Source organism: Melanerpes formicivorus, unplaced genomic scaffold, assembly GCF_026170545.1.
Source record: "Melanerpes formicivorus ecotype bairdi unplaced genomic scaffold, bMelFor1.0.p_v2 SCAF_5, whole genome shotgun sequence".
Lineage (NCBI taxonomy): Eukaryota > Metazoa > Chordata > Aves > Piciformes > Picidae > Melanerpes > Melanerpes formicivorus.
In genome coordinates, this window is record NW_027142357.1 from 16,256,871 (window position 1) to 16,282,345 (window position 25,475).

General features: G+C 37.6%; 1 protein-coding gene across 3 annotated transcripts in view; it reads left to right on the plus strand.

The window, feature by feature from the left end:
• Positions 1 to 25,475, plus strand: part of PDE1A (phosphodiesterase 1A) — a 219,209-nt gene that overhangs the window by 103,946 nt on the left and 89,788 nt on the right. Inside the window, exon 1 of one of the 3 annotated variants that reach the window (XM_068138425.1) lies at positions 2,919 to 3,076. The exons of the other annotated variants lie outside the window; for them this stretch is intronic. Within the exon in view, the coding sequence (XP_067994526.1) occupies positions 3,024 to 3,076 (53 nt within the window). The 5' untranslated portion in view covers positions 2,919 to 3,023. Of the gene's footprint in view, positions 1 to 2,918; positions 3,077 to 25,475 lie in introns of those variants that run through there. 3 annotated transcript variants of the gene reach the window in all.

Here is a 25,475-nt window from a genome sequence, read left to right on the forward strand (position 1 = left end):
TCCCAGGCCTCAGTTTTGGGGTCCATCTTGTTTAATATATTTATCAATGTTCTGGATGAGGGGATTGAGTAAATTTGCAAGTTACACCAAATTAAGTGGGAGTGTTGATTTGATCAGAGGTAGGAAGGCTCTGTAAAGGAATCTGGACAGGCTGGATCCACCATGCCAAAACCAGCTGTATGAGGTTCAAGAAGGCCAAGCGCTGAGCCCTGTGCTTTGGTTGCAACAACCCCATGCAATGGTACAGGCTTGGGGCAGAGCGCTGCCTGGAAGAAAAGGACCTTGGGGTGCTGGTTTAGATTGGATATTAGGAAAAATGTCTTTACTGAAAGAACGGTCAAACATTGGTACACGCTGCCCAAAAAAGTGGTAGAGTCACCATTCTGAGAGGTGTCCATAAACCTTGTAGACATGGCACTTCAGGATGGTTTAGTGGGCATGGTGGTGTTGAGTTGATGGTTGGACCTGATGAAGTTTGAGGTCTTTTCCAACCTTAATAATTTTATGAAAAATACATGAAGAAAAATGGGAAACTTGCAGTCAAGAATAAGGATGATTATGACTATATGAAAGAATTTAGAAATATGACAACACTGTGAACACTGTTTATTGTTGAAGAAAGATCTTCAGATCCTTGACGATCTTGCCAGATGTATTTCTCACTACTCCTCAAAGGAGTAAAAGTGAACTGGTCCAAGGTGAAACTGAACTAACATGAAATAACTGCTCATGGCTGCCTGAAATTTTTCCTTTAGATAATTAGTCCATGGCTGTTTCAAGAAAGTAGTGTTATATAGCATGGGGATCAGTTTAGAATAGAATAGAATAAACCAGGTTGGAAGAGACCTTCAAGATCATCGCGTCCAACCTATTAACTAATCCAACCCACCCCACCTAATCAACTAAACCATGCAACCAAGCACCCTATCAAGTCTCCTCTTGAATACCCCCAGTGATGGTGACTCCACCACCTCCCCGGGCAGCCCATTCCAATGGGTAATCGCTCTGTGTAGAACTTCTTCCTAACACCCAGCCTAAACCTCCCTTGGTGCAGCCTGAGACTGTGTCCTCTTGTTCTGGTGCTGGCTGCCTGGGAGAAGAGACCAATCTCCGCCTGTCTATAACCTCCCTTCAGGTAGTTGTAGAGAGCAATAAGGTCACCCCCGAGTCTCTTCCTCTCCAGGCTAAGCAACCCCAGCTCCCTCAGCCTCTCCTCACAGGGCTTGTGCTCCAAACCCCTCACCAACTTTGTTGCCCTTCTCTGGACACGCTCCAGCAAGTCAACATCCTTCCTAAACTGAGGGACCCAGAACTGGACACAGTACTGGACACAGTTTCTGGGTCCTTTCAGGCTAACCAAATTTGACACTATCACTCTGTTGTATAAGCAATATGTATTAACTCTGGAAAGAGATTTTACCACTGAACTGCTATTTTTTTTTTATTTGTGAAAATACATATTGCTGGAATGTTCATTATCTCTCCTTGTTTTATATAGTATTATTTAATGTAAATTGCATAAATTTAGTAATAATTTGTGAATAATGTGGTATGAAATTTTCCAGTCATATACAGCCAAAGACAGTGTTACTTATCTTGCCTCTTCTGTGAATTTACAGTGTCCCTCAAACTCAGTCTGATAATGCTGGTGTTGTGCACTTAACCATGTAAGTCCACTCTTCTCCTCTCCCTCCAACCAATAATGCAGTTGCAAAAGATGCCCAACCTGATCCTACTTATCACATGTCAATAACTTCAACTAGCACATACCGAGTGCTTTTCAAGAGTTAAGCCACAGGAAAGCTCAAGGGCTGGGTCCTAGGGAAGAAACAGCTGCATCAGGTCCTTTCCTTCCTCAACAGGAAGGGGGCACACGGTTCCAGGGTACAGTGCAGCTGGGATGTACAGCTACACATGATGATGGCTTGCTGCTGGTTTACTGCTCCTCTCGCCTGGCTCCACGTTTCCCATTAAGCCCTGTGCCAGCACAGCTTTATTGTGGGCCTTTTTACGTGCCCAGGAAATGACATCTCACCTGAACCACTTATGACTTCAGCTCACTGAGAACCACGGTCAGCCGCTTCTGCTTTATAGCTTTGTTTACAGCCTGTGTTCACTGCGGTTGAATTCTTCCTGATTTATGTCAGCGTGATGTCAGAGCAAGCTTCTCAGTTTGGATCTCTGTTGAAATCTTATCTTGCAAACAGTAACAGTTTGCTACTGTCACTATCTGAACTTGGTCATTTCTGCTTTCTGCACTTATGCAGCGTCAGTTTGTTTTATGTAGTTATGGACCTACCAGCTGCAAACACCATATTCTGCTTCAGCCAACTCTAGGTTATTAGGTTATGAATGCTAAAAATTATGAGCAGTGCTTTAATTTGCATAGTTATATCCACACATCATCCAGAGTGAATAAAAGCCAGATTGTAAAATAATTACAATCTCTTGAAGTAGAGCCAGCCCCACAGACCAGATCCATCCATCTTCATTAATTTGTATACAGTTCTTTTACCAGAACAAACTTTCTGAAGGTACTCACATGGGAATGCTGAAACAGCTGCACAACTTTTATTTTGAAGAAAAAAAAGTTGAGCCTCAGAACAGTGTGTTTTAAAGAGAGAGAGAGAGAGAGAGTGACTCTGCATTTAAGACTTTGACCAGCATGTGTAAGAAGTGCTCTCATGGCTGGAATAATCTGACAAATTTTTACCTGGGTAGCACTTGGCAAAGCTCCCCTTTTTTCTTGCACAGTTGAAAGGAATCCAGTACAATTCCGTGCTTCGATCAACTTGACTCCAGTTTTGCACAGACTGGTTTGGTACTGCACAACCGTGCCTGGCTTATGTGGCCTCTATGGCCCTTTTCTGCTCCACTGTCAGAAAGAGGGAGGGAGGCTTCCCCCAGCACCAAAATATCATTCTGTGTGTTCTCTGCAACACAGTAGCTAAGAACAAGTTTCCTGATTACTCCCTGGTCTTTTTGGATTTACTTGCTGGAAGAAGTCTTTTGCTCCACTTTAAATGGATGATTGTGTTACAATCAAGAAAAAGCATCTCCAAAGACCAATCTTTAGGTAAGTCATGCTGTTACTTTGAACTGAAAATGTCATGAACTTTACTTTCTGCAGCCTATATGAACTTAAAGTTCATATGCAAACACACAAAAAACTGTTTATGAGAAAGAGTGTAATATTGCAGAGCCCAGTGATTATGTGCTCAGAATGGTCCTTTTTTTCACTTGTAATGAGAATTTATGGGAGTTGTTTTTCTTCCCTACTCTGTCATCTGCATTCCCTAAAGTTTTATGTGGGTTTGTCTTTATTATGAAAGAGGAGCAGCATAGCTCTTGAAAACTTTTGTGTGTGTCTGTTTTGTTTTCCTACAGCTCTGCAGTCCCTCAGTGTATTCTGGAATTATAAAATTGTTTGAAAGTGCAACATGATTCTTGGTTGGTTTAGCTGATTATTTCTGGATGGCAGAATTTTAATCCTTGAAATGATGCACCTTTCAGTAAAGTAGTTTGCTTGCTGGGACATGCAGCCAAGTGCTTAAAGTATAACTAGTCTGTAAGACTCTGATAGGATGGGTTCAAGTTTAAAGAGTAACAAGTTGGAGTTTTTGTGAAGTGGTTCTTCACTGATTCCTCCTTATGTTAGTTTGGCCTATGAAACATGTTTTTGATTATTTTATATTTTCAATTAAATTATAAAATTATTTTTGCAGATCAGGGTTAGATCCAGTTTACTTGTGCTTTTTACCACAGGAGAGCCCTTTCTTTCCAATAGCCTAGCTTCAGACCAAGTGACTTTGGGTGGGAAATAGTTTCTCAGTCTGCTGTGAATAAGGAAGCAGTGGCTGTAAGACTAAATAAACCTTCAGTAGTTCACACTTCTGTTTATGGCTGGTGACATCTTTAACAAAACTCCAGCTCTTACTAGGTGACTTCAATAGGATATTGTAACCACGTGTTAATAAGATAAATAAAATATTATAGATGTTCCTTACCAGAGCAACAGGATTCTTATTTATTGTATGGCCATTAACTGAGGTCATATATTATACGAGTACAGTAACAGTTGGTGAACTTGAGAGTAAGTTCAGACAGGTAGTCATGCCGGGACTGTGTCCTAATAATGTTATATGTGGAGAAAGCATTCAGTAGTGTTACAGTTCTGGTACAGAAAGACAATCTGGATATTAAAAGGTTACTATGGGAGTTAACTGTTAACCTTAAATTTGAATGTGCTGTGTGGATTTGCTGTGCAGTTTATATCGCAGAATAGACTAAACATTTTGCACGTCAATAGAGATAAGAAGTTACTTCACAGAAAGCTTATGACTGACAATTAATTGATATTTTCTTCAAGTGCTGCCTTTTTATTTAAGATAATAGTTTAATATATTTCTCTTTAAACATCTGTAAACTGTAACTTAAAAAATAAAAATGAAAGAAAAGGAAAATCTTCAAAATCTTTTGGGGCCATTAGAACTGTGGGTAAGTTCGTGTTTCCTGGTGTGTTCAGGCATCTGCTGTAGAAATCTGCTCTAGCTAGTGTAGTACTGGATAGTTTGCAAGAACTTTCTTGACAGATGTTTCCCTAAACTGTCTTGTGGGAGTGAACTTAACTCAATGAAATACAAGAAGTTTCAATATTCCTCACTGAAATCCATTCCTGCAAATCAGTTCTAAATACGGAACAGCAACTAACTACTATTGGCATGCTAAATTCAGAGCAAGAAAACCCCTAATATGGAAAGCCCCCTAAGAGTCCATGGCTCTGCAGTGACTCTTCTGGCAAGAGATCTCTGTAATACTACAGTAAATGCTCAGGAAACGTTTTCAAGGTCGAGACCAGCATAATAATTTAGGCAGCTGAAACAGAAAGACAATCTCCTTATGCCATAAAGATCATATCATGTACAGTAAATACAGATGCTATCGTAGTGCATTAAAGAGCTGTTTTTTTAATGTGTTTTCATTTTCCTTATGACTTTGGAAAATATTCTCCAGTGAAAGTGTTCTTACATATGAATTGTGAAGATTTAGCCTCAATTATTAACTTTAGGATTAACTCTCATTTTAACTTTAGGATTAACTCTACTTTTCCATCCATGTAGTTTAAAGGGTGTTACTGGGCATAAATCTTACACTGAGATAACTGAATCAACAGTCTAGTCAACTGATTCCCACCAAAAGAATATAAAAGAGAAGAAAATATAAAATTATCCCAACTTTATATACATATTTGTATTTGCCCATGTTTTGCCTACAGCCAACATTTATAGCTACTCTTAGATACTGGATTTTGAGAGCTGTGCAGAACTTAAAAAGTACTTGTAAACATCTGCTTAGCAAAGTTACATTTACAGTGGATCTGTACTTTTACTTGACTTACCGTCCCAATAATGTAAAAAAAATAGGTTAAGTACCTATCCTAAATAACCCGTCAATATCACCAATCCTTTACACAAGATTTGGATTAGTATTATATTTCAAGATGGGAAGTGCAATAATAACATATATTGCTCACTAATTTTCAAGGTTTTTTGTAAGTTCTGAATTCATGAGGAAAAGTGAAATTATAAAAATACTGAGAAATAAGTGTAACTTCTGGTATTTGCTGCCCAGTAATTCTTGGAAATAATTGAACAATTCATTCACAAATAGAACTGTGTGAAAAAGGCAAGTTTATGAATCATGTTGAACTGATTACTAATGCACAGCAATTTTGATAACATTTTGTAATTGCATCAGAAACCAGCTGCCAAATACTTAGAAAGTTCTGCCTTCCTTAATATCAAAAGAGGAGTCTGCTATATGATAAGATGTATTTCAACTTGTAGCTTGGATATACACTGGCTATTTTAATGCTAACATAAGCATAAATTACTGAGGATATTCCATATTTTTATTATGAACAGCATCTTGAACATGTTTGCTATAACTGGAGATGGTGAAATTAATTCAAACAATAAACAAATCAGTTTTCCCTTAGAAAGCAGTGGGAGCTTCATAGCTCTGACATTTGAAATGGGATTGAATAAAGCCATGTAACATATACTTTAGGAAACAAATTTTTCTTGACCAGCTGCATATATTTAGAGGTGTTTTGCTAGGATTTCTGTTAACATAAGAATCTCTCAGTTTATACTGAAGCTAACTCTTCTTGGCGATGTGTTTTATGACTTAGGTCTTCCTAGTCTTGACTGAGAATTGAAGTGAAAGGATGAGAGTATCACAGGAGAGGGAGCTGGGGCTGCTTAGCCTGGAGAAGAGGAGACTCAGGGGTGACCTTATTGCTCTCTGCAACTACCTGAAGGGGGGTTGTAGACAGGCAGATGTTGGTCTTTTCTCCCAGGCAGCCAGCACCAGAACAAGAGGACACAGTCTCAGGCTGCGCCAGGGGAGGTTCAGGCTGGAGGTCAGGAGGAAGTTTTACACAGAGAGAGTGATTGCCCATTGGAACGGGCTGCCCAGAGAGGTGGTGGAATTGCCATCACTGGAGGTGTTCAGGAGCAGACTTGACAGGGTGCTTGGTTGCATGGTTTAGTTGGTTGGGTGGTGTTGGATGATAGGTTGGACGCGATGATCTTGAAGGTCTCTTCCAACCTGGTCTGGTCTGGTCTATTCTATTCTATTCTATTCTATTCTATTCTATTCTATTCTATTCTATTCTATTCTATTCTATTCTATTCTATTCTATTCTATTCTATTCTATTCTATTCTATTCTATTCTATTCTATTCTATTCTATCTCTGCCTTGGCAAGAGACCCAATGATCTTTTGAGATTTCCAGATCAATGGCAGTTGGATAATAAAAAAAAAAAAAAAAATGTCCTTGCTGTGTAATGTCTTTCATTTAGGGCTCTTAATGGGTTTAAGAAATATTAATGCTTCAAAACTGCCTCTTTGTTCTGCACATTTTCTGTGGTCTCGTGCAATTTTGGATCAAGGATTTTCAGTCAGAGCTGTAGGGACAGCAAATGAATCCTCATACTATGATAATACATTGATGGTAATTTTGGTTTTTTGGGTTTTTTTTCTCATTTGGGGGTTCCATTTACTCTCTTTATCCTGTGGCATCAATGTAGTGTGTACTTAACTGAGTATTTGGTTTTCCATTGGTATAACTGGTGTGTGCATCTTTTTGAGTATTGTCTGTAGAAGAGATACCAAATCAGAATACAAAGAGGCAGCACCTTAGATTTTAGTTCCTTAGAAGCTTCCTCCCCCCCCACCAAGAAGACTGGTTTCTCCCTGTATTTGTAGTGGCCTTCAAATGTGTCCAAATTATTGTTATCTTTATACTGTGTGTAGGGAATTAGCTGATGTATGAGAAACGTTGCCAGGGTTGTGTTGAATTGTGCACAGGAACTGCAATGAATGTACATTATATATCATTATTGCTAGTGCTTAATTGTAAATTAATGTAGCATATTAATTTAATGAGTGACAATTTTTTCCCATAGTGTAGGAGGAAGGTGGGCAGGGAAGAGAAGTAGTCATCCTATGCTCCTTGCTCTAAGAAAAGGCTGGAATTTAAAGACACAGCACCACAAGAAGACCATTAAATCACAGTCTGTTTCTTGATTGCCCCTTGCTCTAATGGCAAAGTTTGATGCAGGCTCTGTAAAGCTACATAGACTTGATAGCCATGCCCATCTTGTTGGTGATGTTACTGAAGGTGTTTTCTGCCTACATGATTACTTCTGCCTCATCCCGTGTGGCTTTAATGGCTACGGTGATGGGTAAATAGCCAAAACTATTGTATAATTTCAAGTTGGTTTAAACCATCAATAGATTTTTTTATAAGTGACAGTATCTTAGAAGAGCTAACTTTCAAATTGGAATGAGAAAGGCAGTGGTTCTAAAAAGTAATAATAAAAAAACCTGGGCTCTGGGAGGAGGATTGATAGGACAGGAGCACCAGCTCCTAAACTGATAAACTATGAAAAAAGAATTTGTTTGAAGCTAAAGTAAATGCATTTTTGAGGTGTATCCAGAAGACTATGATTGCTCTAAAATGTTCTTAGAAAATCTGGCTAAGAAATTACACTACTTTTGAGAACCACGGCACTTCTGGGAAAAAAAAAGTAAAACACTATGTCAAGAAAATTTGGACAGTAGGCCACATTTTGTAAATTAAGAAATCAGGAATTAAGGAGCAGGCAGAGTCCAATTTTCAGACAGATGAATAGAATAGAATAGAATAGAATAGACCAGACCAGGTTGGAAGAGACCTTTGAGATCATCACGTCCAACCTATCATCCAACACCACCTAATCAACCAAACCATGCAACCAAGTATCCTGTCAAGTCTCTTCCTGAGCACCTCCAATGATGGTGACTCCACCACCTCCCCGGGCAGCCCATTCCAATGGGCAATCACTCTCTCTGTAAAGAACTTCTTCCTAACCTCCAGCCTAAAGCTCCCCTGCCACATCTTGAGACTGTGTCCTCTTGTTCTGGTGCTGGTTGCCTGGGAGAAGAGACCAACCCCTACCTGTCTACAACCTCCCTTCAGGTAGTTGTAGAGAACAATAAAGACTCCCCTGAGCCTTCTACACAATGATACACATTTATTCAATAAAGAGATTAAAAAGTGGCAGAACCAAATACATCAGAAATGCATAAGAAAAGGAACATTTTTTTTTGCACTTACTGTTTGTAATTTAAAGTTCAGATACATTTGAACAGCTGTCCAAATGTTAGTATTCATCCCCTTGTTCATATTAGAAATAGGTGACTAAATGCATGGTAGAAATTTTGGCAAGACAAAACCTGATTCAGATTAAATGAATCGCTGTTATATCGTAGCATGCTTTATAATGTAGGTAACTTGGCAATGACCAGATTGTGAGAGGAAGTTAGGAGAATGTTTAGAGCCATCCCACCAATGGTAACGTAGATTGCTATAGAAGTGATAAGGGAAATCCTGACTGGTTTTAAGAATGGACTAGTGAAAAGTGTCATTTGCTCTGGTGCTTTCAACAGCTAAAACAAAAGCTTTTGATGACTATGAGCTGTTGCACTTTTATATTTTAGACTACTGAACTTCCTAATTTAAGAGAGTTCATTAATGAGGTTTAAATTGTTGAGTTCTATATTGTAATGTTTACTTTGAAGTGTTTGTTTATTTCTGTTGTTGTATAGCCTGTTTTTTTCCACAGCGGGTAACACTTTGTAGGGAAAATACCATAGGAAAGCCAGTACTGTGTATGTATCTTAAGCTTTTTCTTACAATTTTCCCATTACTTTGTTCCCATTTAATCAATAACTGATTTAACACTGTCTTTGATTGTAGACTTTTGAAGAGGAAATGTTAAGTGGGAATTGATACGTATTTAGCAATTAACATTTTCATCTCTAAGGATTACTGTTGGAATTAAAGTATCCTTTTTTTGGTTTGGAAGATCATTCTCAGGAAAGTCCATTTCCTCTTAAGGACAATCAAGAGGAGACTATTTTTCAGATAGTAGCCTAAGAGCAGCAACAGAGCAGGCATAGACAGTTGCTTTTCAGAGAAGTTAAGAAAGGAAGAGTGGAACTTCTATGATTTCTGAACAAATAGGAGCTATGAGCAGTGATTGTACTATCACTAGACTGTCACCTGGCTTTGAGGTAGTTAATTCTTCCAAAGGAGAAAGGAATGAAGAAGGGTCAAGAGAAATTTCAAAAGAAGACACGAGACAATGAATTTTTTGCACATCTTACAAAATGGAGAGGCAAATAAGCACCAGAGAAACTGAATTCTGTGGGGATCTGAGGCTGAATTAATTTTTCCCTGGTGGGCTAATCTTATTTTTCTCTGAAAAGTCAGGAATCAAAATATAATTCTTTCTGGGGTGGAATTAATTTGTTCTGGAGGCAGATTGAAGAAGTAAATTATATGTACAAGTATTTGTGGTCCTGGAATTGTGAAACATTGTATTGGAAATATGTTTAATCAGATCTAGCAGGCATAAAAAAACCTCTGTTATGCAGTGTTCTTCACTTTTTTGAAACAAGGCCAATGAGTGAAGAAGAAACACTATAAATGGATATGGTGAAAAGAAATCACTGGCCCACCACACAGATTAGCTGTGATTTTCAAACTGGTAGGAAACAGAACTGTAGCAAAAGATAAGTGTCACCCTTATTTCACACACATTGCAGCTCTCAGTTTGATGGGAGAGATTTACTTTTACTCCTCCGCTGCATTACCCTTTTCTTGAAAGCCATAGGCTTAAATCACCTAAGAATACTACTTTCTGCTTTCCCAAAGCATGAGTTCCTGTAGTTCTCACACAGCACCTGTCTTGTCTTAGGTTAGCATGTGTCTTACCCATCTAAGAAAGCCATTGATGAAAAACGTAACTCATCCACTGCAATGGCTCCATCAAGAAAACATAAGGAGTTAGCAGAGGCAATATTCTGTCTTGCATATATAAGTAATAGGCAGATTTTACAGCTTGTAAAGGTAGATTTTTAAATTGTCTCTGGTGGTGAGAAGGATGCACCTGGCTGGGGTCACGGACCAGGGTGAATGTAGGAATGTAGTGCACTTCTTTTATACAGCTTTAAAACAGAGGTTTCTATCAAATCTAGCTGAATATCTTCCAGTATAATTGTGAGTAATCACAGAGATATCATGAGCATCAGTTTAAAAACCAGACTAGGCTAACTTTCTGGATTACCAGGTTGACTCTGCACATGTAAACTCATTCTAAGAAAAAGAGATCTTGATCTCCCCATGTAGTAGAGCCACAAATGATGAGGATGGTCACAGTGCTGAGATGCTCATTAGCATTTTTCATTAGTCTGACAGGAAATTATCTTCCCGAAATAGGGGAATGAGAATAGAGTAATTCAGGAAGATATGACATTTAAAATAATTATTTCATGTTTTTTTTTCTTTTTCTTGTAAAGTTTCAGCCTATTCAATGTTTATAATATTCTAACTTACCATTAGGGACCTTTCAAATAATGTAATTAAAAAATTATTTCCAAACCAGGAGAGAACAGTAAAGAACAATCCCAACCATTATTCTGTTTATAATTGGATATCACAGGAATCTTGACTTCTGAAATGTTTAATTTTCCATTAAACAGGTTTATACTTCCAAGCACTCATTTTACTTCTTCAAAATTTCTCCTTTTATGTACATAAAAAGGCAGATAATAGACAAAAATGCAAACTGTCTACTCACCTAAGAATGATAACTATGTTGATTTACTTTATAAACAAATCTGAAGGTGAAAACAGAATTTGGCAAGGCATTTAGAAGAATTTGTGTTTTAAATATTTCCAACTTTTTGACATGACTATGACTATGAGGCAGCAATGAGAAATTCATGAAGAAATTAGCACAGCTGAAAGAGAGACTTGGGAATAGTTTGTGCAAGGCTTTGGAACTATTATCCCAAAGTAATTTACAACTTTATTTTTAAATTGTTTTAAAAATATGAATTTTGATGACCTTTATAGGGTGTCATGTAGGATAGAACTAAGGGGATTGGAAAAATAAAAAAAAGAAATGGGTAGATTCAGATTGGATGTTAGGAAGAAGTTCTTCACCACAAAGGTGGTGAGACACTGGAACAGATTGCCCAAGGAGGTGGTAGAAGCCCCATCCCTGGATGTTTATAAGGCCAGGCTGATCTAGTGTGTGGAATCCCTGTCCATGGTGGGGGGGCTGGAACTAGATGATCCTTCAGGTCCCTTCCAACCCTGACAATTCTATGATTCTATGACTGCATAGGCTGCACTGGCAAAATCTTGTGGTTTTCTGAACTCAGCTGTTAGTGTGCAAAAATGGACTTACTTTGGTATGTTTTCAGACAAGAACTTAGTTTACCATTGCAACACTACATTTAAAAGGCTATCACTCGCTTTAATGTTCTTTTCTGGAAATCTGGTTTTATTCAGAGTTTGGAAACCTGAAATCAGAGAAAAGAAAGAACGTGAAAACTTCATGCATAGTACAGGATCATCTAGAAATACTAATTTGACTAATATGAGCAGTTCAGTTATGTTAGTCTTAATCACTATCATAACTTGCATACATGAACTTGTAGATAGGCTTCTGTGTCTTCATTTATATATTGTGATCTCAGTGTAAAATAAACGTGATGTGAAAATAACCAGAAAAATGCAGATTTGCTTCTGGTATCAAGCATAACTCAGTTTCACCTTTTCTATGTGACTTCATATGGCATTATGTTGTGGAGACATAACTTTTTAAAATAAATTCATTTATTTATTTATTTATTTATTTATTTATTTATTTATTTTTAAGCAAGAAGCCTGTGTGGAAATATCAAAAAAGAATATTTTCCATTAATTCATCTTTAAGTTTTGAAATCATGACTGTATAAACATGGCTGTATAATAGATGGTTTATGAGCCTGGATATTTACAGATCATTGTATTATTATGAGAAAACCTGCTTGCTACAATTTATTAATCTTGTAGATTATGTTTTACCATAACAAGAATAAATCCAATGTCTTTTACTACTTTTGGTCCTTTGTTGCCATTTAGGAGACTCAGTCCAGACTGACACCCTTTTATCCTAAGTGATGCAGTGACAGAGACTGTCAGTTCACTTTGATGATGGATTTATAAAAAGTTAAAATTGTTAGCTGTCTTATCAAAAGGAGAAGGTAACTCAGGGAGATGGCTGTGGATGGATGTTCAGTGAATTAAGAGGGAGAGCCAGTCATGTAGATGGTGCTGGAGGTGGAGATGCATTCACAGTTAAGAGTGGAGGAGGCAAGCCTTGCTGTTTTAAATGGGGAAAATCACTGCATTCTAGTAATAGTGGGAGGGGAACAGACCAGGGTTTTGAGAAAAATTGAAGAAAGAGCTGGTGATTGTGGGTAAGAAAGGGCATATGAAAAGTGTCAAATGAGAGGATGTGGCACGGCATAAGCAAGTTAAGGTATGTTTACATTGTAAATTAAGTCTGAAAACTCAAATTTCCTTGCTTCCACAAACCTTGAAATAGAGACATGGTTTCTCCAGCACTGTGTGTGCCCATTGCTGCTCCAGGAGCTACTGAGGTGCCCCATAAGCTGATGCCGTTGTCAGGCTTGCAATGACTTCTGCCAGTGCCAAACCACATTTTGAATGTTGCTGTTTCTACTCCAAGAGCTTCCCTGCTGCTCCAAATCTCTGTGCTTCCTCTATACTTTTTCCCAAGCCAACTCCTTTCTTAATATGGCCGATTGGTCATCTTTTCAACATTAAAAGGTTTGGGAAAGTACCTCTGCAGAATTTTATGTATCCCATCCACACACATTTCCATTCATGCTCCTATTTTAACTGTTGATGTTATCTGGTCCTTTTGTCATATATGGACCCTGCAAACACCCCCAGAAATGCAGATGTAGAAGCAGGATTTTATAGAGGGTGTCAGCGCCAGGACTGAACTTGATGTTGATGGGGATGGATATGGAAACATAAAACAATGGAAAAGTCAGTGACATTTTTTTGGAATTGAGAGAGGGACTATGAAGAAAAACTTCACAGAGATGATATGAAGCAGAAGGAAAAAAAAGAGGGGAAAAATCAATAATAAAGAAGTAAAAGCAAAATTAAAAGAGGAAGAGAATGAGTAATAGAATATAATGAGTAGTGTGGAAATGTAAAGATAAGCAGGTGGTGAGCTGACAAAGAAATTAATGAGAATATGGTCATTTTCAGTTTTACGTACTTACTCATCCCTTGATACATTAAAACATAAATTGTGTTAATTACTCTATGTTATCTGTAGGTAGATGACAGTTAGTGGCACTGGTGAAATATTTAATGCCGGCCTAATGGTCTGTTGGGGACACTGCTTCTAATGTACTGTTTTGTACTATTCCCAGGCAAACTTTTCTAAGATTAATGATGAATTAAAAAAATATTACAAGATCAGTTGAGTAATTTTCCAACGGCAAGAGTGAGCTTTGTAATGTTTCTTCTTGTTGAAAATGTCTGACTCCTTAAGGTACTTTAAGGGATCTACAAAATCTGCTCAGGAAGCAGATCCTGGTGAGGCTGGGTTTTGGTTGGTTTTTTTTTTTTCAGTTTGCAAATATTAAATAAAGCAATTTCCTGATTACCAGAAATGTCAACTTACAGCTTTCCTCCAGACCTGCATCTCGCATTTGAAACACTGCCCAACACAGAGAAATGAAGTCTGCATCTGAAATTAAGTCAGATCTGGCACTTATGGACGTGGTTTCGTGAGACTTGGCAGCGTTACATTTATGGTTGCACTCAATGATCTTAAAGCTCTTTTCCAACCTAAACAATTCTTTGATTCCAATCTGCTGTTCTGTCATTCTGCTTATTGGAGCTCAAAGGTTTACAGTCCTTATTCAGACCTTAAAGAATGCTGCTCTTGTTATGTCGTGCTGGTTGTTATAGACTTTATGTGTAAATGTTTGTAATTTTTGAGGAAGTCAGTTTGGTTTCCTGGTAGCATCAGCTAAGAAGCATTTTGTGCTGACCTGATCTTTCTTAGATTATTAATCCCTTAACTTTGGAAAACCCAATTAACAGCACAAGAGTACTGGGTCCTGTTAAACTCTGATACAAAAGCTAATCATGTGTTTTCTCGCAGTTCTGGATGGACCTGAACTGGGGCTATTGTTTTATGTAGAATAGGTAAAATGCATTGGTGTAAAACTAATGCATTGCAGTAAGCTTTTCAGTTGATAATGGACAATTACAAAGAATTGTTCAGACATTATTGTGACTCAAATTCATAGCTTCCTTAATGCTGGAGAAAGGATTCCAGCACTACAATGTTCTTCATTAAAATTAAATTAATATTTTACCTGAATAACTGGGATTTTATTTCTTTAAAAAATGATTTTCTTGTTGTTCTGAACAAAAACAAATTAACAAGTCTCTGTAGAAATGCATACAGATTTTAAACAATTTTTAGCAAGACTGATCCAGCCAGAATGATTGCCCCTTCAGGGCCCAAATTAAAATGTACTGTTGTGTTACCAGCCCTCTCCTTTTACATTCCATCCTCTTGGAATGTAAAAAACAGCTTTAATTACTCTATTACCTGATGTAGAACCAGACTACATAAAGTTGTTCTTAGGAATCCTGAAGTCTGTGTCTTTTGTGCAGGCTGAGCTTCATTCTGCAACTGATCCAATTTACCTTATTTGCATATTCTCAGAAGATATGTTACTACAATGAGTTACACTGTAAAAGTATGCTCAGTTTGAAAAGTTTGCTTCCTCAGTGTATGGAGGAAAAAAACGTTTGTCAACAGCTTCTTAATAAGACCTTTATATGTGTATTTCTCTGGCTTTCAGTCACCTTTTTGCTTGAGAATACTAATTCAGTTCAATATTACTCTTCAGGTGGTGTTTCCTAAATGTCTAGGGGTTATTATTATTTTCCTTTTCAATCTGTTGTATGTCTACAGCTTTCTTCAAACTGTATTTCATTCCTCCAGACAGATTTTTTTTTCAGCAAGAAATAATTTTAGTGGATGGCTTAGCTGATAGAGAGATAGTATGTCCTCTTGCATACACAAGTCTCTCATAACACCTCACCAAGGATTGCTTTATGTTATCACCTGTTCTTACTCATGTTGTAATTCTCAGTATAGTTTTGATTGTTTTCCGCATCGCTGCTGCTTCATTGTCTCCATCTCCTTTCTATAACATTTTTCCAGTTGTCTATATTTAATGTTATTTTGTGTAATAAGCATTTCTTCAAATGAAATATTTACCTAGCTTCCTAGGCACTTGCAACTTTACCCATTCTGTTGACTTTCACAAGTTCTTGTCACTGAACTTTATTTCATTATTCAGAGAATATGCTGTATGTCTGAGCTGGTATCTTATGATACACAACTTGAAATGTGCTCCTTCTTTGGCAGTGAACCACTGCTACCTATTTATTCAACCAGACATATCCTCATCTTAGGTAATTTCATCATAGTTGTATTTCCTTACTTTCTTTATGAGAATGTCTCATTAGGACAACAGGAAGGACTTTATTAAAGTCAATATATTAAATCAGCATTTCCTTCATACACACTAGATCAGTTGTTCTAGCAAAGAAGAAAAGTAAAGCGGCTTGATATACTTTGCTTTGGGCAAATTAATTCTGGCTGGTTTTTGGTTATGTGGGGGTTTTGTTTGTTTATTTGTGGTTCTGTTTGTGTGGTTTTGTTTGTTTGTTTTTTACATGTGTGCTCTTATAAATTTAGGAATTTTTAGGATTTAGGAAGGGCAGGTCCTGCCTGACCAACCTGATCTCTTTCTATGATCAGGTGACCCGCCTGGTGGATGTGGGGAAGGCAGTGGATGTAGTCTACCTGGACTTCAGCAAGGACTTTGACACTGTCCCCCACAGAAAACTGCTGGCCAAGCTGTCAGCCCATGGCTCGGACAGCATCACTCTGCGCTGCGTTAGGAACTGGCTGGAGGGCTGAGTCCAGAGAGTGGCGCCACATCCAGCTGGCAGCCAGTCACTAGTGGTGTCCCCCAGCCATCCTGTTCAATATCTTTATTGATGATCTGGATGAGGGGATTAAGTCCATCATCTGTAAATTTGCAGATGAAACAAAGCTGGGGGGCAGGAGTTGATCTGTTAGAGGGTCCGAGAGGTCTGCAGAGGGACCTTGACAGGCTGGACAGATGGGCAGAGTCCAATGGCATGAGATTTAACACATCTAAGTGCCGGGTTCTACACATTGGCCACAACAACCCCATGCAGTGCTACAGGCTGGGGTCAGAGTGGCTGGAGAGCAGCCAGGCAGGAAGGGACCCGGGGGTATTGGTTGATAGTAGGCTGAACATAAGCCAGGATTTTGCCCAGGTGGCCAAGAAGGCCAATGGCATCTTGGCCTAGATCAGGAAGAGTGTGGCCAGCAGGAGCAGGGAAGTCATTGTGCCTCTGTACTCGGCACTGGTTAGGCTGCACCTTGAGTACTGTGTCCAGTTCTGGGTCCCTCAATTTAGGAAAGATGTTGAGTTGCTGGAACGTGTCCAGAGAAGGGCAACAAAGCTGGTGAGGGGTTTGGAGCACAAGCCCCATGAGGAGAGGCTGAGGGAGCTGGAGTTGCTTAGCCTGGAGAAGAGGAGGCTCAGGAGACACCTTATTGCTGTCTACAACTACCTGAAGGATGGTTGTAGCCAGGTGGGGGTTGGTCTCTTCTCCTAGGCAACCAGCATCAGAACAAGAAGACACAGTCTCAAGCTGCACCAGGACAGAGGTTTAGGCTGGATGTTAGGAAGAAGTTCTTCATGGAAAGAGTTATTGGCCATTTGAATGTGCTGCCCGGGGAGGTGGTGGAGTCACCATCACTGGAGGTGTTTAGGAAGAGACTGGATGGGGTGCTTGGTGCCATGGTTTAATTGATTAGTGTTGGATGATAGGTTGGACTTGATGATCTCAAAGGTCTCTTCCAACCTGGTTAATTCTATTTGAGTCTAAATGGATTTATTAAACATGAGATTTGTTTGTTTCTATGAATCTCAGTTAAAAGGAAGGATATATTTTCCAGGTTCTTCTTTACCTTCCCAAAGATAGGTACTATGTACCTTTCCTCAGGCCTCAAATACACTCTCCCTATCACTTTGTGAAGCATTAGCTAATGAGCAAGAGCAAGATTCCGCTACTTCCTTAAGTATGTAATAGTGAATTTCATCACTCTTTTCCTATGTGAATCAGGGTTAGTTTAATTCCTTGTATGTTTCAGCCTTTCTGATTTCATTCCCATTCATACTATATTTCTTCTGTTCCTATGTCCTTCCTTTTCTTATGACTGTGACCTCCAAAGATTTCACCAATTTATGCAAAGTTTGCAGTTACTTATTATAGTGTTTCTATTTTTGTGCATAAAACTGAAATAATGGCCCATCATCCCTCTCCTCCTATAAAATTGCCTGTTTCTTGAAACTGCTAGTTACCCCCAACTCCTTCCTACATACTTTGTGCTCTCTGCTATGTTATTTTACCAAAAAGACCCTCAGATGTCTTGTCTCATTGTCTTTATTTGCTTGTGTCAGTTTCTATTCTTCCTTGTCTTGGTGAATTTCTGTGAATTTTCTTCATTATTTGGTCCTCATGGTAGTCATTCAATAAAGCTACTTTTCCCCAAAGGCCCTGTATCTTTCCAGTCCCTTTACTTGACACCATCTGTCTTACATATTTCTATTATTTATTTTGTTCTCATGGGCCTCTAGCTTCAGCTGAAGTAAGAGTAAGAATGCTTGCTGTATTGATGATTGCTTCACTGCTCTGAGGATAATGTCTGGCAGTGCCATCAGTGACCAAGGATGAACAGCAGCAATTGGAGGGCGGATTGCATGCCTCAGGCAGAAAAACATGTTTTGACCACTGTCTTGCCCTGACTTTTCCTATCAGGAAAGTGGTGTGTGAATTGTTTCACCATCAGGAATCGCTTCTCTTAAAAGGAGCTTTGATATCTTGGTGGATAGGGGACTTGCAATGAAGCAGAACACCATTGGATGTGTGAGGAGGCAGTAGCTGGCTTTACACAGTTGCTGATGTAACTGCAGGCTTGACTAGTTAGCTAATTTCCTCAATCCATGCACTATGTTAATCTTGTTCAAGAGGTGAATTTAACAGGACAATTCAGTTTGTCTCCCAGCTCCTTTAGAATACTTCTACATGGCCCAATTAATTATGACATCAAGACCATAGCAGTTCCTAACCATATGTTGTAGGGACACATTGCAAACTGATATGCGTTAAAGCTCACCTACCAGGTAGAGAAACTGGATCAGGGATGCAGGACTGAGTCTAAGGGAAAACAGAACCACTGCTGTAGTGAAAATACTGGGAAGACTGCATGATCCTTATGGTGTCTCAGCTGTGGCCAGTAGCACCAACTTCTTCATTCTAGTGCAAAGAAATGAGTTTAAATAATTGCCAGAGGAGGTTGAAATTAATCTGTTTAACTTGGCAGTGAGAGAAGTGCTCACATGGGCAATAAAGCCATGAGTTACCACCTCTCATTTAAAGAAGGAATGTGACTCCAACTCAACTTAGCATGGGCTAATGCACCAAATTCAAATTTTTTTGTAGTGTGGTAGTAAATAAGCTGCGAACAAATTCAGGAATGAAAGCAAAATTAAGTAACCATGCTGAAGACTCTCTAGAGAAGTGCCCAGTTTAGTTTCTGTTATGAAATGAAGTGAAATTCAAAGTAGTAGACACACTGCATGGATTACACACATAAATTCTTCACATTTAAATGTTTAAAAAGAATACCTGCTGTTCTACAAATGTTCATTTAAAATAAGAAGGGTGTGTTTTTTCACGTGTAAAACTGTCCTTGTTTTCTATAGTGAATACTCACAGAACAAAGAGTGACTGGATTAATTTGATTGCTACCATCGCTGCCCCAAGATGTTATACAGATCCTGAACAGATCCATTAATGTGGCATTTTTTAGGCTGCAGCACAGATGTTTGAACCTTCCATGTAAAGCAGCCTTGTTAGAATGCCAAATATGCATTTATAGAAACTTGCAGACTGGTTTGGTAAAAGGGTTTGATTCTATCATATCAAACTTTTTTTTTCTGATTATACTTTGATGGTGCTTCTTCATTAAGATGTGACCCTGCAAATAATTTTGCCCCTGAGCACTCACTATAAATTCAATGAAATCAATGAAACTGCACCTAAGAAAACATTGCACTTGACAGTTAAGAATTTCACAGTATCAGTCCATAGAAGGTAAAGAAGCAATCTACCCAACACTGATTTGGACTGAACACAGGGTTATTTTTAATTCCATTCTTGTAGTAATCAAAAGTAAAACATTAAGCCTTCTGTAGTACTTGGAGTGATGATCAAATTACATTTACATAAAAAGGATTGTATCTGTAAGAAGTTACACTGTAAAGAAAAGGTCAGCAGCCTGGACATAATTGTAATTTTTTTCTCTCCCTTATGGGAAGGCCAATTGAGAAATAGTCTATACACTGTTGTTGGTTATCTTTATCATTTACATGGTGCAATACTTCAATATTGGATCATATATTGCAGAAGGAAACTGAATATTACAGTTTCACAATATGCAGGGACTTTTAAAAATGGAAAATTACTTTAGAGATTGACCACTGCTTCAAGAACAAAAATCAATTATTTCAAATCCTCCTTTATGCACTAATTTACAACTGGACAAAGCTCAGAAATGACATTAGTGGTGGTTCAATGGTCATATATTTATTTATTTCTTAAAATATACTGCTTTGTTTTAATTTATTCCTTTACAAGTTTTACAAACAGGTAGGGATTATTGTATTTAGCTGTGTTGACTTCATGATTCATGAATCTCTGCTTTAAATGAAGCAACATTTACCAGGTAAATAATATCTTTTAGGAAAAAAAAATGTTAAAATGACTGGTGATAGAGATTCTACCATACATTTTGTAAATTATTCTAGTGCTTAATTGCTTTCATTGTTAAGACAACTCTAGTGTTATTTTCTCTAATTTAAGATTTTGTCCCTTACGTTTGTAGACACTTTAGATTCTGTGCTAGGAACTCTTTAAATTGACTTTATTTCTATAAAGACTGAACTCCAGAAGTGTTACTGTAAGGTACGAATTTCCTTATATTCATGGCTTTTCTTTCCAGTTTTATGTCCAGTCTTCAAAATCTTCATTGAATTATGAACAGCTAGTTAGATTGCAGTCTTCAAATGGTGAACTCACCAGTGCCAAACAAAGAGTGTTTCACTTTTATATCTGCTTATTATTTCCTTTTTTTATGTCCAAAACTGTACTTTACTCCTTTTAGGTGCAATACTCAGACAACTCCTGTTTGACTGGTATCCTTCATGATATCTGTGCAAGGCTACATGTCTATGTGTATCTTTATCAGTTTGTTTAAGAGCTCAGCAAAAGAAAGATTTATCACTAAAGCAAAATGAAACAAATAAAACAGTTCAAAATATATGACCTGATGTAAGCATTCCTGATCACTGGATCAGAGGGTATCCTGGACTTGGTCACATAGTGTCTTCATATTTTACCACTTGTATATATATATTAGGATAGAAACCAATTCCAGTTCATTACTCCCATGCTAACATCTCAATCACTGAGTTAAATAACCGTTTTCAAACTTAGCTTAGTGACTGTTTCATTACTTATACTTAGCAAAGGAGTCTTATGGCATGACAGTTAGGACACGTCTATAAATTATCAGCAACCCCTTCCATAAATGAGGAAGAAGGTAGATATGAGCAATTGCAAACCATCATGATCAGGTGTGGATTAAATTTCCTTGATTGTCCTCAGAACTTTATGAAATATTCCATAATTTCAATTATGTGAATATTTCTACCATATTTCAGTAATTAAAATGACAATTACAATGTATTAATTAAAAGCAAATACATGCTTACCAATGAATAATTCCAATTCTATACCCAGACTTCTAACACTATGTGACAGTCAACAGAGATTTGTTACACTCAGTGTTGTTAGACTTCCTCATGCAGTTTCTTGGTGCCTACCTTGGTACCTTGAAAAGGATCTAGGTTCTGTTGCAACACAGTACCCTGCTTAAAGGAAATATTTATCTTCCTCACCAGATTTGCAAGGCAACAGAGAGACTTTCTGCTTGAAACCACATGGATCCTGTCCTTCTGTTGTTCCCAGCACTAAGCATTCTTAATTTCCTGCTTACTGGGATCCTTCTGTCTGGATCTCAGGTCTTCAAGTGTTTCCTCTTTTTGGTCACCATGGGGTATCTCAAAACTCCATAAGGTTTCACCACAAAGACCATGAAAGATGTATTTATTCCTCCTATTGCTCAGTCTGTTGCTGATCTGGTTCCCTTGGAAAATTATTTTCAGGAGGAGGAAAAGCAGATGCCAGTATATTTGTCAGCACCAGCTGAGCCAGCCAACCTTAATCATACTCTTTTATCCCAGATGATTACAAATCCTTCCAAAATCTTATGAGAAAAGTTGCTTGACATCTATGTGGAAGCAGTCCAGGAAAATCCTTACAGTGCTGAATGTATTGCACACAGCTGTGTCTACATGGATAGCTTTACCCATCAGTGAAGAATTGTTGGACATGGTGAAATTCCTTTGGCAAGCAACACATTCTTTGCCACTGATCTACAAGGAAGCTCACTGTCATTAGTGTTGGTCTTCATGTGATCACTTCTTTTCTTGTCCTCTGCTGGACTGTCTGGTGGTGGAAGCAGTGAGAAAAAAGTCTGAACGAGAGTACATTTTGTATCTTCCACATGTAAAAGTCCAACTGTAATTGTTCTACAAACTCAAACACAGGTTTCTCAGACCCTCTTTCAAGATTAATTTCATTAGTGTCTGTGGGGATTTTAGGTCCTTTACTAATGATGCTCAGCTTGTAAACAGAATGTCACTGAAGACACTTTGTGCTCACTCAGTAGCTTCTCGCATCCACTCCAATACTTCAGAGATTTTCCCACCTTTGAAATGATTCTTTGAGAACTGCAGATTTTATTGAAAAAAAAGAATGAGATTTACAATTTACTTTAAAGATTCCATGTATTGATAAGGATATCGAAAGTCAGATTTTCATCATGAAATACCTTAAATAGGCTCTGCATCTGTCGTTGTATAAGAGATGTTTTAGTCCCTTAATCATCTTTGTGGCTCTTCTCTGGACTGATAGAAGTAGTCTTATTCCATTGGTGTGAATGTATCTAGTGCCCACTCAGCTTAGTAACATAAATGCCAATTCCTGTGGGACATGTTCCATTATTCCAGTTAACAGATATGAACTGGGTCAATGGTACAGTTCCATATGAAATTCTTCTTGCAGAGTGATAATCGGCTTTTACAAGAAGTACTGATTGCAGAACAATTTTGTGGAAGTCCAGAATATTCTGGTGTTATCACACCTGGACTTCAACCAGGCAGATCTAAACTGCATCAAGAAATACCACGTGCCCAACATTATCTACAGATACATCTAATTTTATTTTATTTTTTTTTTTTTTACTCTTGCCAATATGCAGAACATGGTTTATGGTAAATAAAATTCTCTGGTCCCAACCACTGTCTGACTGACAGCATGAAACAGGTTGGCGCAGCTAGATTTAGCGAGATTTATTTATTTATTTATTTATTTATTTATTTATTTATTTATCTGTAGATAGGTAAAGGAGTCCTTCCACATGCAGTCAAATGTAGAGAAAGTGATTTGGGGGGGGTTTCTTGTTAATTTATTTTTAATTGTTCAATGTTCAAGATATAAATGAAGGCCTGGAAAATTTGTGACAGTCTTTCTCTAAAGTGTTCATTAAACATGACTACTGGGTTGCAGTTTCAGCAACAAGAGTTTTGCCTGCTTGGAATCATATAGCAGAGGTCCATTTTATTAATTTAAAATTTGTCAGTGAAGCTTTGGTATTTAAGGCCTCCAGTTAAAATTGTTCATAACTTGAGCAGAAGCAAACAAAATTATAGGTGTAGGAGCATAAAGTTTCCTTAGGATAGAACTGATTCAAATCTGCAAGACCGAAAGCTAAAAGCTACTCTTAGAAATAGATAAATCAGGCCTATAAATGTGAACTTCATTTTGCATAAAATGCCCTTCCTACCTTTAAGGAGCTCCTTCCATTTTCTGCTCTGAGAATATTTGACTTATTTCAGATATTTAGTACCAGTATTTGCAGTAAGCTTAGTATAGGTTTTTCTAAGATGCCAAGGGAAAATGTTTCAACAATCTTGGAAAATGTTTCCTTGAAATTGTAGAACAATGAATTTCAAGATGCTGAAAAACAGTTTGGTATCTAACACAAGCATCAGATACAAGATACCAGATGTGAGGATTCAGATACAGGAACAAAAACCTGGGAGACATAGAAACTCTGAAGTTTTAAAATTTTTCCTTTGTCTTGACAGTCCTTCTGCAGGCAGAAGAAATGTTCACAGACATAATATTATTTGTAGATTGTCAATTATAAACGTGTGGATAGCCATATAATAGAACATGAACAAGGCATAAAAGTGATGCCTTGCTGACCATGAGTGAAGACAATGGATCTACAGAAAATTAAATGTTGAGCTGTAAATATGTTCATATAAAGGAGTTACTTGCTGAGCCATCATTTAATCACTCAGACCCCTAGGATTACTTTAGTTAGAGTCATATTCTGAAAATAGCAGAGGAAGCTGACAGGTGACTTCTGTGAGCACTTACTAATTATTATTATTTTTTTTTTTCTTCACATTTGCTTCCAAAATAAGCCTCTACTGACTAACCCTCAGCAACTCCTACAAAACTTTGTGTTCCTAGCAGCTGGCAAAACAGCTTTATGAAGAGGCTGTAGAAACCTTTAGAACATCTTCAGAATTTGAAATTTATATACATAGATGTATTATTGAGAATAATAGATTATTTTTGTCACTGTATTTTGATTTAAAATGAGTAGAGCCCTTCTTTAAATAAGTAATCTCACTCTGGATTTACATATAATCTTTTGCTTTTGATTACCTGTCAACACAAAGAAATACCTTCCCTTTTTATTGCCCTGTTGGGGAAGAGAATCTTGAAACATTTTTGTTATTTAAGACAGAGTTACAATATGGAAATCTTTGACAGTGTTTGGTCTTGGGCAAAGTGGCTCTTTGGGGTAAGTGAAGAAGTAAATGCATAAAAAGTAGTTTCTTATGTTTGAAGTATGATAATTTTATGTTTTCCTGGGTGGTGTCTTATCTTTGTGAACTAGATATAATTAAGTTGCTTTTCAATATTTATGGAACATTATGCAAATTACAGTGATTTCTTACTACGATAAACTGCAATAGAAGTGGACAGAGAATCTTGGCTTATTTAAGGGGTATACCAGGTTACTGTCCCTATTCTTCCTCAGAGATGAAAGTTTCACCTCCTAGTCAAAATATTTCGCAATAAAAATTTAACAGGCTGGAGTGCACTTCCAGAAACAAACTGTTAATGTGAAAATGAGCTGGAATAGCATGGGGAAACAAGTTGTGAGGAAATTATAGTATAATGAAAAATGAAATTAAAAATATTTTAACTTTAAACAAATTTATATCCTGTGAATGCCATTTCTTGAATAGGAAGTCATAGTCTGCTAAGACAATGATGCCCCATCTGCAACCCTAATAGGTGCCAAATGCTATGGCTGTGCTGTGTTCAGTGCTAATGCAGTATTTTTAGCATGTGCTGTAGTAGATAGCTGCAGGAGATGAAGGAGAATGAGCATTTAAAAAGAAAAAGAAGAAAAAACAAAAAAAAAAAAAGAAAACCAAACCTTATACATGCAGACAGGCCTCTGGGCAGTAATACTATCCCAGTGGGAAATGAAGACAATACAGATATAAATGTAGTAGAAGTAATAGAAAGAGCAAGATGCAGTTGGACACATTATAAAGACCCATTTCTTTCATTTATAACCTTGGCAAACATACACTGATATTTTCCATGCTTTCCCAAGATGATTTTTTTTTTTCTTTTAATA